This window comes from Periplaneta americana, chromosome 1 (assembly GCF_040183065.1).
Source record: "Periplaneta americana isolate PAMFEO1 chromosome 1, P.americana_PAMFEO1_priV1, whole genome shotgun sequence".
NCBI classification, from domain to species: domain Eukaryota; kingdom Metazoa; phylum Arthropoda; class Insecta; order Blattodea; family Blattidae; genus Periplaneta; species Periplaneta americana.
In genome coordinates, this window is record NC_091117.1 from 202535122 (window position 1) to 202551125 (window position 16004).

At 34.6% G+C, this 16004-nt stretch overlaps 1 protein-coding gene across 1 annotated transcript in view; it reads right to left on the reverse strand.

Moving 5' to 3' along the window:
* The window catches only part of Rgk3 (Rad, Gem/Kir family member 3), a 401124-nt gene that overhangs the window by 82753 nt on the left and 302367 nt on the right, over window positions 1-16004 (reverse strand). Inside the window, exon 2 of the mRNA XM_069835772.1 lies at window positions 1057-1311. Within this exon, the coding sequence (XP_069691873.1) occupies window positions 1057-1311 (255 nt within the window). The remainder of the gene's footprint in view (window positions 1-1056; window positions 1312-16004) is intronic.

Consider the following 16004-nt stretch of genomic DNA (forward strand, 5'->3'; position numbering starts at 1 on the left):
CGAATAATAACAAACGAATGACACTTATCGAAAAATACGAATAATAAAAAATGAATGACACCTATCGAAAAAATACGAATAATAACAAATGAATGACACTTATCGACAAACACGAATAATAACAAACGAATTACACTTATCGACAAAAACGAATAATAAAAAGTGAATGACACCTATCGACAAATACGAATAATAACAAACGAATGACACCTATCTACAAATACGAATAATAACAAATGAATGACACCTATCGACAAATACGAATAATTACAAATGAATGGCACCTATCGACAAATACGAATAATTACAAATGAATGACACCTATCGACAAATACGAATAATAACAAATGAATTACACCTATCGACAAATACGAATAATAACAAATGAATGACACCTATCGACAAATACGAATAATAAGAAATGAATGACACCTATCGACATATACGAATAATAACAAATGAATGACACCTATCGACAAATACGAATAATAAGAAATGAATGACACCTTTCGACAAATACGAATAATAACAAAGGAATGACACCTATCGACAAATACATATAATAACAAATGAATAACACCTATCGACAAATACGAATAATAACAAATGAATAACACCTATCGACAAATAACAAACGGCGACCACACATGAAAATGTTAGCGTCGAAAAACAAACTATTTATTTAAATTAAAAATTATTAATAATAATTTATTTTTTTATTAAGATCGGCCAAAAAATATTATGTAATACATGTGTTAAGTGCATAACAGAAACTCGTCTTCTGTAACTTTACCTCGATTCTGTTGTAATGCACTTACCATGCTTGTATCGCAGTTATATACTATAGTGGGAGTTGTGAAGCGGCAAATTTTAGCACTGCCTAAGGTGGCACTATACCTAAACCCGGCCCTGATTTGTACCGTTTTACATGCCATTAATTTATATCACGATCGCAAAGGCAGATAAATCAATTACATTATTATTCGCAACAGTTCATGCTGAGTGTAGGCTGCCGTCCTGAATATCGAAGTAAAACGTAAATGGAAAGAAACTGACCTCTCTGTCTGTCATACGCGTTGATGCACTCCGAGGTCATGAACTGGCTGACAAGTGCAGATTTGCCGACTCCTTGGGCACCGATCATGGCGACCTGGTAGGTGATCACTTCCGGGGCGGGCTCTCGATTGGCGGGAGTCGGGCTGGCGGGCGGCGTTCCTTCAGGGGCAGACGGTGACGTCAGGGCGTGGGGCGGCACCAGGCTGTTGCTGCGGGAGCGGCGCCTCCGGAACGAGTCCCCGCGATTCACCACCCCTGCAACACGAGGAGTGACGTCAGTTAGCCGGCACATGTCGGATCTGTCTGAAGGAAGTCATAGTAATTAATAATTAATGTATGAGCTATTCCATCTCAAATCGACCGAAATATAGAGACAATTGACCTTACAATTTCTAAATACAGGGACATCATTTTATTTTTACTTCAATTTTTATTGTACCTGAGTTTTTGAATGTACTTCACTCCCACCCCTTCTACTAGTAAACTTCCAACCGTTCACGACACAGAGCCGAGGGCGCGTAAGCAGTACTGAGTTACTGAGTATAGTACGTTCCAGAAATATGTTCGCGTTTTCCAGTGGCGAAGGAGCTTTCAATATTGAATCATATTTTCGCACAGGTACTGTCGTCCGTTTTCCTACGTTGCATCCCGGTTTCCCCCACCTGCTTCTTTTCGCCCCTCTGTAAAGTCCAGTAGCTGGGCTGTCTTAGCTCTTTTCTGAGAACATTAATTTCTGTTAGGAATTGGACGTCTACGCAATATTATACAACTGTTTAAAATAACTTAAATAAAAGTGCCTCGTTAAGTAATTAACTGTCACGTGATTCCCCCTACCCTTTCTACGACCCTGCGACAAAACCTCTTGAACGGACAGTAGATAGCATTTCTGAGTAATTTTATCTTTTCGGATCGGGCAGAAGTGAAGATTGAATTTACAGTACGTAAGGTACTCTTTTATAGAGTAGGTACAGAATTATTTCAACATGAGTTACTCGTACGAAGGACGAAACTGGTAATTGGAATTAGGTACAATAGTCTATAGTGTGATAATATGCACAAAAGAACTGAAGCCTGTATCGAAATGAACAGCCACCATTTTCAAAAATGTTTTTAAATATCCATATTATGATTTTTTTCAATTTAACTTCATTCTCTATATTGTACGCTAATGTGCTGTAACAGTACAATATGCATTGCATAATTAATACGTCCGAATGGATAGCTCAATTCGTGAGTAAAAACACTAAGTGTTAATACAGTACAGTATTTTGATTAAACAAAAACCTAATGAAAATTATCAAACTCAAAATTGCGATATTTCCTAGTTTACATAAATGGATGAACTACTTTTCTTCCCTCCTATACCTAGTAAAGTGATTTGTATTTTACGCCAGTATCATCGAACTCCAGTCGTGGAAGGGGTAGCAAACGGTGTTTCCTGTTTCAATCGTTAATAGAAAGGTATAGCCAGGTTAATATTAAAAATGTTAGTAAAAATAGAATGATGTCCCTGTACAATGAAACTTTTTTTGTACGTAGAGAACTGTGATACAGTGCTTTTTGCAAAGTTTGAGGCATCAGAACTTCATAGTGTTTAAATTAAAAATTTTTAGATTTATCGTATTTTCATAAAATTAGTAACTTTAAACTGTTGTAGCTCCGAAACCCTTTCACCCAATGATCAAACTCATGGTTTATTTTGATACTGAGAAATTAAAGTTTATATTGACTTATAAACAGATTTTCTTACTTTTTATAGAAATGGAGAAAAATAGATTTTTCCTTATTAAGACGGCTTTGTCACCGAAAAAATATTTAAAAAATATATAGTTAGATTCCGCAATGGAAGTACAAATAAACACATATTTTTTACTGATGGCACGTTGATAAGAAAGTATTGAAATTATCAAATAAAGAAAATAAATAGTACGCGCGTGAACTAACCAGCTGACTGTGAGACGGGAGCTAGCCGAGACAAGCAAGGCCAGGAGACAAACACGTGATGTTTCGTCTAGTAGCGCATAGCTAGCCTAGCTTTATCACAAGTTTTCACAAACACAGGAGTAAAATGACGCCCAACGCTCGCATATCTTCAGCTCTCGGCCAGTGCGTGCGGTACTGAGCCGTTCAAGTCCAGGCGTGTGAAAATAATCTATTTAATACCCTCGAGACTTATTGCCGAGCCACTAAGCAAACAATGCCGAATCCCTCTTAATAATGCAAGGTTTTTTCTCAATATTTTTTTACGTTTTTACAAATTGGCAAAAAGCCTAAAAGTAAGTAAAAACAGATTATCTGTCTCTCTGTGTGCAATAAAAATAAGGATTACTTCTTAACATAACCTACCAAATGTCAGCTTCAAAATGAGCTCCCGTTCAATGTTCTGCAGCAAATTGTTCCAGAGTTGTGAGCGCTGAAAGAGACTTGTTTTTATAAAATACGCTAAATTTGTCACTCAACAATACGAAAACCGTTTGACTTTCGATAGTATATTTTTGAAAATGCACTCTCCTCAGCACCTTGTATAAATAGGGAAAAAATTAGAGTATAAAAAATGCGAGGTTTTTTACTGATCGATTTCATATGGAATAGCCCGTATGGAACAAGTCAGTCATTTTAGCTACCTTGGCAATGATATCAGTTATGATAAAGACTATGATATAGGTTATAAACTATGCTGAATGATCTGCGGAAGAATTGGAATTCTTAGAAATAAAAGACGCAGAGCGAGGAATTTTAAGTTTAATAAAGTTATGGCTGCGCCAATATTAAGTTATGGGAGTGACCTGTGGACAACGACAAGGCAACAAGAGAGTAGAATGCAGGCGTCAGAAATGAAATTCCTTCGACAAGTTAAAGGTTGTAGGTACAAGACTAGGTCGTATAAGGAATAATGATATACGATATGAATTAATCATCTACAACATGAATGACAAAATAAATGATTATAAACATAGGTGGACAAAATAACTAGAGAGGATGTCAGATGTGAGGTGCCCAAGCAAATATGGAAATATTCATTTCGCTGGCATTATCACCTTCATCTCACTCAGACGCTAGATAAATAAAATAACCAATTAAAAATATAGGCCTACTTGTCCACAGAGTTGTGGATACAATTCTTCGAAGGTACAATTCGTCCGCCAAAAGTGTTTCGAAATATATTATGGTATGTTTAAACGAATGAAGCCAATGTTTGCAAACAAGAAGCATAATATGCTCTTCAACTGCGTACATCTTCATCGCGCAACAATCAAATCAAAGCCAAATAGTTCATGCACAAGTCAAGATCAGAAAGAGAGTCCAATGCAGTTGGAGGTGAAAGAGATCTGTTCATAAGGTTTAAGTTTTTGTATAATAAATCTTAATACCTAATAATAATAATAATAATAATAATAATAATAATAATAATAATAATAACAATAATAATAATAATAATAATAATAATAATTTATAATAATAATTTTAATAATCATAATGATAGTAATGATAATAATAATGATAATAATAACAACAATAATAATTTTAATAATAATAATAATAATAATAATAATAATAATAATAATTGATCGACATCACCTTTCAATATGTCTTTCTCTACAGTCACTCACAGAAATAAAACGCTATTGGGAAGCCAGAAAGAAGATGCTTTTTCTATAAAATTGTTTCTTATGGGTATATGTACATGAACGACCACAAATATTATCAGAAAATGCAGGCTCTAAATTTCTAAAATTTTATAAGAAAATGAACTCACAATTGGACAAAAATTACAAGGTACCACAACAAGACTTATTAGAACTTAAATATCTGATAAAAGTATAAAAAAATGTTACTAATAATATTTTTCAAACCAGTTTTATCATCACAGTATGAAAAAAAAAATCTGCAGTTACATCATTTGGTAACCATAACATGTAGAGTTGTTTATTTTAATACAATTAATTATTTATTTGTTCTATATAAAATGTATTAAAATTTATATGATGTTTTGTGATATAATTTTTCTATTTTCAAAGAAATGGACATTATTGTAGTCTACCTTCTGCATAAATGCATGTTACATGAGTGTACAAAATTTCAGCATTCTGTCTCTAATGGTTGTGGACTTATGAAATAATACAGTATGTGTGAAAATTTAATTTAAAGTAAAAAGTGAATTCTTAAAAATATCAGTAGAAACCTTTTTTTATACTTTTATCAGATATTTAAGTTCTAGTGAGTCTTGTTGTGTACCGTCTAACGTTTGCCCAATTGTGAATTTATTTCCTTATAAACATCTAGAAATTTAGAGCCTGCATTTTCTGATATTTGTGGTTGTTCACGTACATATACCCTTAATGTTTGTTCACTTGTTGTTTTCTTTGAAAATAAATGATTCTATAATCAATGTATCAGCCATTAGACAAATAAATAAATAAATAAATAAATGAATAAATAAATGAATGAATGAATGAATGAATGAATGAATGAATAAATAATAATGATAATGATAATAATAATAATTATTAAAGGAATAGTTGAATTTTATGAAAATAAGAGTAAAGCACAAACATATATTATAAAGTGGAATGGCGAAATAAAAAAATGGTTTAAAATTGGCAGGAATCCCACAAGAATTCATATTAAACCAGATATCGTTAGAATCAAAGTTCATAAATGGCAAGTTGACAAAGAAGAAAAAACTGAAACAACGTAGACTGAAGAGAGAAAAGAAATCTACAGCCAAAGAATGAGAGAACTATGGGCAAAAATAAAGACAAAGAAACGCCTCTAAGTACTTTGCGAGTCCTAAATGGGGTTACTCGCAACTAAAAATAATGATTATTATAAAAAAACAATGTAAACAAAATATCTATGATATTACTAGCTGAGGAAATTCCGTTGCGTCCGTCTGGAATCGAACACATGCTTTTCCAATCTAAAATCGACCTCTCTTGACGTCTTCGTCTCGACATTGGGGTTGAAATGTTAGAGAAGGCATTTACAGTACCCAAGTTTGTGTCATGTTGAGAATTAATCTACTTACAGTACTCATCAAGTTGAGCGCTGACGACCGACTTGTCATCGAGAAAAATAGCACTGAAATACGCGCGTGAGGTAACCGGGACAGCACAGCAACGAGCAATGTGCGTGATACAGGGTGACAGTTAAAGTAATTGGACGAGAATAAATGTCAGCTGCACATTTGAAAGGAGGATTGTGGAGATTGCGAACAAAACCGGCCATTTCAACCGAAAACAAAATATGAGTTTTTTTTTTACGGTTTCGGTACGTTTCAGAGTGCTGCATTGGAGTTAAATCGCTCGCTTGAACTCGGTCGAGTGTCGCACCCTCGGTCGTGATACGCTCGTAATAAATAGAAGCACAGTACAAGGTGATCTCACCGACATGTCTTATCTTGTATGGAAGGCGACGGATAAGATACACATATGTTTTGCTCACACGGTAAAAATAAGGCTTTATTTTCTGCGTTTATGACAAATGTTTAATGGAACAGTCAATGGAACGTACCAAAATAGGAACATGAAGTTATAAATAAAATAGTATGAAAAACTTCGATATACAGTTATTACTGCTAATTAATAATTATTCAATATTTGATTTACCACATATATAATATGATAGGTCCATGCATAGTGTTCCGCCTATATACTGCGACAATGTAGAAACGTTTTACAAAATATTATTGATATAGCAGTAGATTAATAACAATATTAGTACAGAGATAACGTCACAGAAAATATAATAAAACGAATAATCGTGCTGCACAGCTGCTACAGACGAAAAAGATTGATACACTAATTATTATTACTTACTTACTTACAAATGGCCTTTAAGGAACCCGAAGGTTCATTGCCGCCCTCACATAAGCCCGCCATCGGTCCCTATCCTGTGCAAGATTAATCCAGTCTCTATCATCATACCCCACCTCCCTCAAATCCATTTTAATATCTAATTATTATTATTATTATTATTATTATTATTATTATTATTATTATTATTATCATTATTATTATTACTAGAAAATTTGATACAGTTCTTGCATTATCGTGATTGTGTTCTCCGTTTATAATAATTACATTTACATCCAATAACATCTATCAGATGTGGCAAAAACGAAAGCACTCCTGTATGGAAAAAAAAAAAAAACATTTACCTACAACATTTATATTACATTTTAAAGCAAGTTTTGTAGTTGTACTATGGAGAGGTTAGTTAAAAACTGCAAAGTTTTTAAATGATAAACATCTACGATGTTACTACACAGTTCATCACTGTAACAAGAACGAATGTCTAACGCTCGGCTTATACCGTTCGAGGATTTATTGCTCGTCACAATTTTACCCATCATGCATGTGCGCTACCTATCGGATTATGCTATGAACTACTTGGCGCTCGAGCGAAAACGTCCGATGCAGACCTGTGGTATGTTTAGAGGACACATTGAAGGCTTCGTCTTCCTCAGTTCACCAGACGCTTCCTCGGGGATAACATCGGACCAGGACGTGCCCAGGTCGGAGTCGCAGTGGTCAAGGTCGTTAAACATCACGAGGATGTAGCATATAGCGTACTGCTGAAAATAGGTTACATAATGCTGAACATGTCCCTATGGCGTCTACTACTTCTGTAAAAAAAAAAAAAAAGGCGAGCTAGATCACCTGACCTCAACCCATTGTATTTCTTCCTGTGGGGTTACTTAAAGTCCAGGGTGTATCGTGATAGATCGAACAGTATTGAAGACCTGAAATTAAGGATTAGTAATGAGATGAAACTGATCACTCCTGAAACTGTGAGAAAGTCAATAGACTACTTTCGTGATAGACTGGGGCATTGTTTGGTTGTGAATGGTTCTCATTTTGAATAGCCTATTTGTTATAATTTTAAATATCCTATGAAACAGTTATGTTATTATTTTGTTTGTTTCATGGCCTACTCCATATGAATACACACTTTATTTTGTGATACATTATCAAAGCATTTGAAAGAACCGTAACATTTACAAGAGAGTATTCATAATTTTATGCTGAGCCAAACTTGTATTTGGAAGTAATATTGAATGGAGGTTTCAAATATGTAAAATGTAATATAGAGTGCCATTTAAAAAATGTGTTATTTTTTGTCACATTCTGTACATGAATCAATACTTTTGTGAGACTACAGCCATAAGTTCTAGTTAGATATCTCCAGCAACTTTTCTTTTTGGTATTTTTTTCATAAAATGGATATGAATGTATATATTTGTCTTTAAGCAATATACCTTTCGGTGAGGCGGCACTTCACAATATTAGTATACAGTGTCGTCTCACCGTTTTACACGCCTCTCGTACAAGTCAATTGGGACATTACTTATATTTTATTTTTAATTACAATTCTTCCACTAGTCTTTTTTTGTCTTTCATCAATTCTTCCTCTACTTTACTCCTAACCCATCATTATACCAAAAATACTGTAACCCCTCTCACTCTACGTCTCTAATTATTTGCACTTTTCACTACTCCCTTTTCCATATTGCTACTTTTTAGGTCTTAGTTTTCTTCTCTCACGATTTATTTCCCCATCCACACCATTTCCTTAAGTCATACTGTTTTTTCACCTTGTTTTCCCCTCTTCCTTCATCATTGCTCCCTGAACTATCTCCTACTTGCGTTACTCTACTTCTCGTCAGCCTCGATTTAGATCGTAGTTCCTTCACCCGCTTCGGAACTGCTCCCATCTGATGTCCACTATTTCCATTCGATTGCATTGGGGTCTTGTTCTGCTGAGCTTGCTGAATACCAGTTTGCGTCACTCCTGTTTCTTCTTCAGTTGACGTCACTGCCTGCTTTCCGGAAATTTTCGCTGAGTTTGATACGTTTACAAATGACTCGCATACACTCACCACATTTGTGTCACTGACCTCGCCTTTAGATACAATATTGTTGATTTTTTCTTTGAAAATTTTTCTGTTCCTTTCGTTTTCTTCTGAGTCTACGATCGGTTCCTTTACCGTTACTAAGCACTCCTCTACACTAAAAACCAAACTGTTTATCTTAATTTTGTCCTTGATGAGTTTCGCGAATTGTCCATTTTTTCGTGCTGCTTTAAGAAAAGGGATTAAAACTCGTCTTCTACTTCTCACTTCGTAGCTCCAGTCGTCATCTACTGTATTCTGATCGTTCATAAAATGAATATATAAAGAGTTATTAGCAATATTCCATACTTAATTAACACATTGTAGACGTAAATAATTTTATAACTCATTTTATATTACTTCAATTTTTTTATTATATTTTTATATGCTATAAAAATGTGTTTGTCAAATACAGTTACCAGAAGTACTGTGGCAAATAGATGTAACATTTCATTTATTCATATTTTGACAATAGCGCATGCACATTCTTTAAGTAAGACAATAGTGCGGTAGGAGGTCCTCGATATTGATTTATGGGCGCGTGGTGCTGTCACGCACACAATCCTTTGCGGGATCCAGCTGTCGAAATTGAATTGCTGGACGGCTCCAAAACTTTGATCGCGGCCGCAACTCGATTTTAAACCTGCCAGGACATCTCCTTCATTAACCTCGTTATTTACCCGCCTTGGTACCTCAGTTGGCAGAGCTCTGTCTTACGACGAACGGACCAGGGTTCAAATCCCGGCTGTGATGAAGTAGTATTTGTAATAGACAAAAAAAGTTGTGAGGGTTTTTATCGGGCTCTTCTCGTTCTCCTCTCTTCGTCACTCCACAATTCCTTTTCCATTATCAAATCAAAATCAAATTTGAGAAAGCGATCTCTCTTTTATTTACAGACAACAAAAACACTATCTCATAAAATGTCTCCACTTGTATTAATGCTTCGAACTTACAATCATCTATCAAATAAACAGGATTTAGATTTTTCGTTATCGTACAATATGTACAAGAAAAAGTTATGCAAAGCATTACTTGAAACACATGTTCTGTGTTGGTGAGTTTTTTGAATAAATGAATTGAGCCTATTGGACCTGCTGTGTAGTGCTGTATATTGAATTTATTAACATGGTGTTGTATTTGCTCTGCAATTTGCCAATTAGGCCTATAGCTACGCCTACATTTTGCATTTTTTGCTGTGATGTCTGTACTTGGCTCTTTTTGATTTCATCTAAATGAGGGGTTGGAAAGCAATGGTGGATTGTTAATGTTTAGGTGAGTGGTTTGGACTTTTTCCATTGCTGGTTGTCACAATCAAAAAATTAAGACACAACGTTTCGAAGGGTGGTTCTCCCTTCGTCTTCAGGTGGAAGGAAGGAGAGAAGAGAAAAAACCTATTGTTGGGATCGTTACGTACAGCTATTCTGTATGACTGAAAAATAGCTGTACGTAATGATCCCAACAATAGGTTTTTTCTCTTCTCTCCTTCCTTCCACCTGAAGACGAAGGGAGAACCACCCTTCGAAACGTTGTGTCTTAATTTTTTGATTGTGACAACCAGCAATGGAAAAAGTCCAAACCACTCACCTAAACATCTTTTTGATTTGTTTTTATTTGGTGTTTTTCATTTATATCTGTATCTGTGTCTTTTATTTAGGTGGTATCTATTTGTTTTTTTCTTCTCTTTTCCATTTTTAATTTGTAATTATACTTGTATCTGTTTTACCTCTTTTTTTCGTGTTATATGCAATTCTATGTTTTTTATCTGTGCTGTCTATTGTAATTGGGGCTTTGCCCTGTTATGGACATAAATAAATAAATAAATAAATAAATAAATAAATAAATAAATAAATAAATAAATAAATAAATAAATAAATAAATAAATAAATAAATAAATAAATAAATAAATAAATAAATAAATAAATAAATCTCTACTTGTGTTCGTGTGTTTCCGAATTGGTTGTCCGCCGTGGCTTGTGTTCCTCGCAGTTTCTCCAAATATTTGTAGATGGCAGTAGTGGCAGATTTTAGGCAATGAACTCTATGCGTGAGGTATAGAGTTAAATGATTTTAGACGACTCAAAGATCTGTACAGAGAAGCCAAAGCGACCTCGGCTCTCACCCCTGAAGGGGGCATGACAATTCACGTGGATCTGTGAGGCATGGAAGACTACCGTTTCTTCCTGTCCATTCCAACAACGTTGACCATTATAGGGCGTATCAAAAGAATTCGAAATTCAAAACGTAAGTGTGTACGAAAGTTGCCTTGTAATCTCTACTAAATGCAGTAAAATGAACAGGTCTCTAATTACACTTTTTACTAGCCGCAGGTGGTTTAAATTTACAGAATAAAGTAAATTTTTTATTTTTATTTTTATTTTTATTTTCATAATTCTTGTAAAGTAAAATTGGATGGTAAACTCAGTAAAATACTACCAACAAATAAGGGAATCCGTCAAGGAGACTCTCTCAGCCCACTCCTTTTTAATATTTTAATGAATGATATAATTTTAGGATTGAAAGAACTTCGTGGTTTTAAAATAGGAAATAAGAACGTAAATGTATTATGTTACGCTGATGATACAGTGTTAATAGCTGATTCAGAGGATTCGCTTCAACGACTTCTCTATAAATTTGCTCAGACATGCGACAATGCAACTTGAAAATATCTACAAAGAAAACTAAAGTATTAACTGTTTCTAAAGAACCAATCAGATGTAAATTGCAATTATATGATAAGGTCGTAGAACAAGTGAATCACTTCCAATATCTTGGTGTTATGATAACAAGCCATAAGGACCTAATAGCTGAAACTAATCACCAGATAGTGAAAGCATCACGAATCTCAGGATCCCTGAACGATACCATCTGGAATAATAAATATCTACAATTAGAGACGAAAACCCGTATAAAGTGGGTGCTCCTATTATGGCCATGTTCCTGTTATGGCCACCCTCCTATTGTGAGTTAGTTAACCAAAAAATCCGCTACATTGCAGCAGCATCCAGTTAAAGGGCATCCTGGTACGTCACTTCATCGTTTTCCATCCAGTCAGGTTGAGCAATATGGCGTCAGTTGCCTGTTTTGCGGTTTTCATGTGACCTCTTCTTATTTTACTCTGGTAAGTCTCCTTTGTTTTATGCATGTTTTTCAAAGACTTGTTTCATGAAAACCATAGTACTCCATTCAGTTTTTAATGTTCTGTTGATTGGTGTTGTAGTTGATGGCGTATCTTTTACGAGTTGTTCATGATCAAACGATTTTCGTAAAAGCTTACCTGCTCCTGATATGGCCATATCAAATGCACCATATCAAGTTCATTTCACTTTTATTTTTTTACATGACAAATTTACATGTCTTATAGCTGGGATTACGCAAAAATTTTGTGTTTCAACAAAAACAACTTAATTTTTTATGGAAAAACCTGTTTTGACTACACTTTTGAATTATAAAAAAAAATATTATTATGTGTCATGTTTATTCATTTTACACCAAAATTATTTAATTTTAGCACAACTGCGCAATCAAACTGAAAACAATCACGATTTGTAGAACATGGAACAAGGGTGGCCATATCATGTGCACATGTTCCTGATATGGCCACTAGGTAGACTTTTGGAATTTGGGACTTTTTGGACAATAAAAGCTATTTTTGTGGGGAAAGAAGATTGTTTTAAGAAAGTCCATTAGACTGAGAACCAGCAAGAAAAAAGTGGTTTACATTTTTCTTCAAAATGGCGGCTAGAAAAATTATCAAACATTAGCTTGGCCATATCAGGGACACCTACCTTATATAAAACAGTAGTACGGCCAATTTTAACATATGGTGCTGAAACAAGAGCCGAAACCACTAGATCAAAACAATTGATAAATACTGTAGAAATGAAAACATTAAGGAAAATTGTGAGAAAAACAAGACTGGATAAAATAAAAATGCGGAATAAGAAACCAAGCCAAATAGGTCAGAAAGCATGGGTAGACATAACGGCTCGGTTAGAAAAGCCAACGTACTATGGTAGGAACGATCATGATTTTAAAATCAAATGTAGGAAACAGAAAACGGATGTAGGTAAATTCTCATTTTTAAATAGAACTATAAATGATTGGAATGACCTACCTGCAGCGGTCTTTGAGGGCTGTCCTTCCTTGAGGAGTTTCAAGAATAATTTAAAAAGTTGTGTATCAAGTGCAAATTAAAATTAAGGTGACAGTTAACATTTAATTTTTTAAGGTAACATGTATTTATTTAGCTTGACGAGTTACTTCCTTGGTTTGAATTGTAAATTATTTAAAAATAGCGTGTAAGAGGGCCTTAGACTAGAAATGTTTAGTTTAAATGTAGTTCTGTTTATAAGTACAGTATGCATAAGGGTGTAATTATTTGACTTATTTGAACTGTTGTATCAGTGAAGCGAGGTGAGTCAGTGAAGTTATGGTTTTACAGTGCAGTGAATAGTTCCGATCAGTGATAATTTATAGCGTCAATGAAATGTGTTCTATAGTGTCAGTGAAATGTGTTATAGTGTGTCAGTGAAATGTGTCCTAAAGTGTCAGTGAAATGCGTCATAGTGCCACTACAGTGAGTGAGATGAGAATAAAGTGAAAGACTATTGAAACTTATGTAGGGCCTATACATAATTATGTAGGTTGTAATGTAAAATTAGGTATTTTATTTATGTTTTATTATTATTGTGTTAAATTATATTGTGTATTCTTATTGTATTGTGTATAAAATTGTATTGTGTATTGTATAATTGTATTGTGTATTGTAAATTTATTGTGTATTGCTTATCATTTTTTTTGTGTATTGTTTATATTGTGTATACCACTGCCACCGGGTGCTTGCCCACTTGCAGTGTAAATAAATACATACATACAAATACAAGAAATAGGTGGATGGGTAGAAACACGAAAATCGCAATGGGCAGCACACGTATCAAAGATGCCTGAAGATCGTATGACTGGAATAGTAAGAGACAGCATACCAGTCGGGAAGAGGAGTCCCGGTCGTCCTAAAAGAAGATGGAGCGACTCCCTGGAACTAACAGGTCTTTAGGCCTACATCAAGAAGAACGAGAAGTTAATTCTTTGGTGGATGTTCACAGGGGCTTAAGTCGCTTTTCTTCACAATTTTTAGTTTTTGATAAGCTATTTAAAAAAACTTCAATTTTCATTTGGTATTACGGACTTCTGTCTGGGTGAAATGCAAGTCATAATAAAGTAAAATGATCAATTTGCCTTAAGTCTTATTTTTTAACGTTTTGTTGGCATTAATGGTTTATGTCGACATATGCCCTTAGTAACATCACTCGGACTGGCACTTTCGCTGCCATAGCACAGGATTACATTTATTTACTTTCAGAGTATACCTCAGGCCTGGGCATTAAAACTTCAATCGAGTCACTGCAAACTACCCCTTAACTTACACTCCACCTTCCCACTTTTCACTCTTTGTAACAATTGATTTCATAAAAGAATTCGTATTCGTTCAGGAGTTACAGCTATCTCTTTTATTGTACTTATAAGTGGAACACCCGGTATAAGCATACCCCAATCGCCATTTCATTTCGTAAATATTGAAACCTTTATTGGGAAATCTACTACAAAAATTGTATTGGGACATTTTTGTAACCGAATATATTGGGAAGTAAGGATAGTGGGAGAAAATACTTTTGGAAATTTGGTTTTGGAAATAAGTGTAATGGGAAATATAGTTATTGATGAAAATGTTTTGGGAAAATATAGGATAATCGTTTTGAATACGTTTCATTATAATACAATAATTTCTATCAGATATTATTACTTGATAATACATATCAGCTACAAACGGTGTTTACAATAGTTATTAATAGTTCACGAAAATGTGATTAAAGTTTGCTTGATAGTTTTCTCTAAAGCTAAGGCGATTATGAAACTTCAAAGCAGTTTACGTAAAGAGTTCCACTTGACAACACAGAGCAAACACGCTGTACGTCTCTTGATGTCATTGAACTTGTGCCTGTAAACAGAACCTCTCTGTCAGATCAAGAGGAAGGAGGTAAAAGCCATGTCTGCAGGCTGGCTTCACCAGGACTGGACCTTTACACTTAGGTACACTTTGGCCCTTTGTGCACTCTATATATGCGATGATTGTCAAAGTCCAACTGGTGGCCTGGATGGCATTCTTGAATCCGACCCTGACAAGTGGGCAATCCTGCCTCAGCTCCTGATAGAGCCAGGTCCCGTTAGCCTGATAAGTAGGCCTGGCGGTTTCGGTTCCGTGGACGTAAGGTTAATGGTACATTTATTATGGCATACTAGATGTTGGTCACGTGACATGAGCAGACGGTCATATAAACAAGGTGTGTATGCACCGGTGGACTGTCAGTTGTGTGCGAACAGTTCTAGGAGGCTACAACTACATACCTACTACTTACACAGACTACAAGTTGTTCCTAAAATAAGTAGTCAAGACTAAGTTGCACATCTCCGTAAAGACACATAACTTGATGTAACATTAAATCTCTACATACTTTGCTTACATATCTACATATTTAAAAGAACAACATATCAATAATATACCTACAAGTGAAGAGTCGAATTTCTAAAAGTCGATGTACACACATTTTCGAAATGGATTACGATTGGAATTCGATGTTTTTCCCTAGCACTATATTCTAAGATAAGTGATTGTACCATGTAAAGATTGGTGCCTGTGTACTTATAGAACTTCAGACGTCGAACATTTGAAAATGCCTTTCAGTAGGATTTTTTCTTTTCTTGAATTTTACACAACTCTCTGGAAAAGTGAATTTTACCGTCCGGTTTTGTTTGTGACGTGTAATGCATGTCAGCATCCTTATTTTCCATTAACGCAATAGGCCCATTTTTCTTATATTAGTATTACAATGGACCTATATATTTTCGAAATTTATTGTACCACATGTCAAAGATTAAAAATATTAATATTAATTACTATGCACTTTAAGACACTTAAACTGCAATATATTCAATAAGTTTCGTTTTGTTGTTAATATTAACATAATTTGGGGTTTGTAATAATGGATTTACAATCATT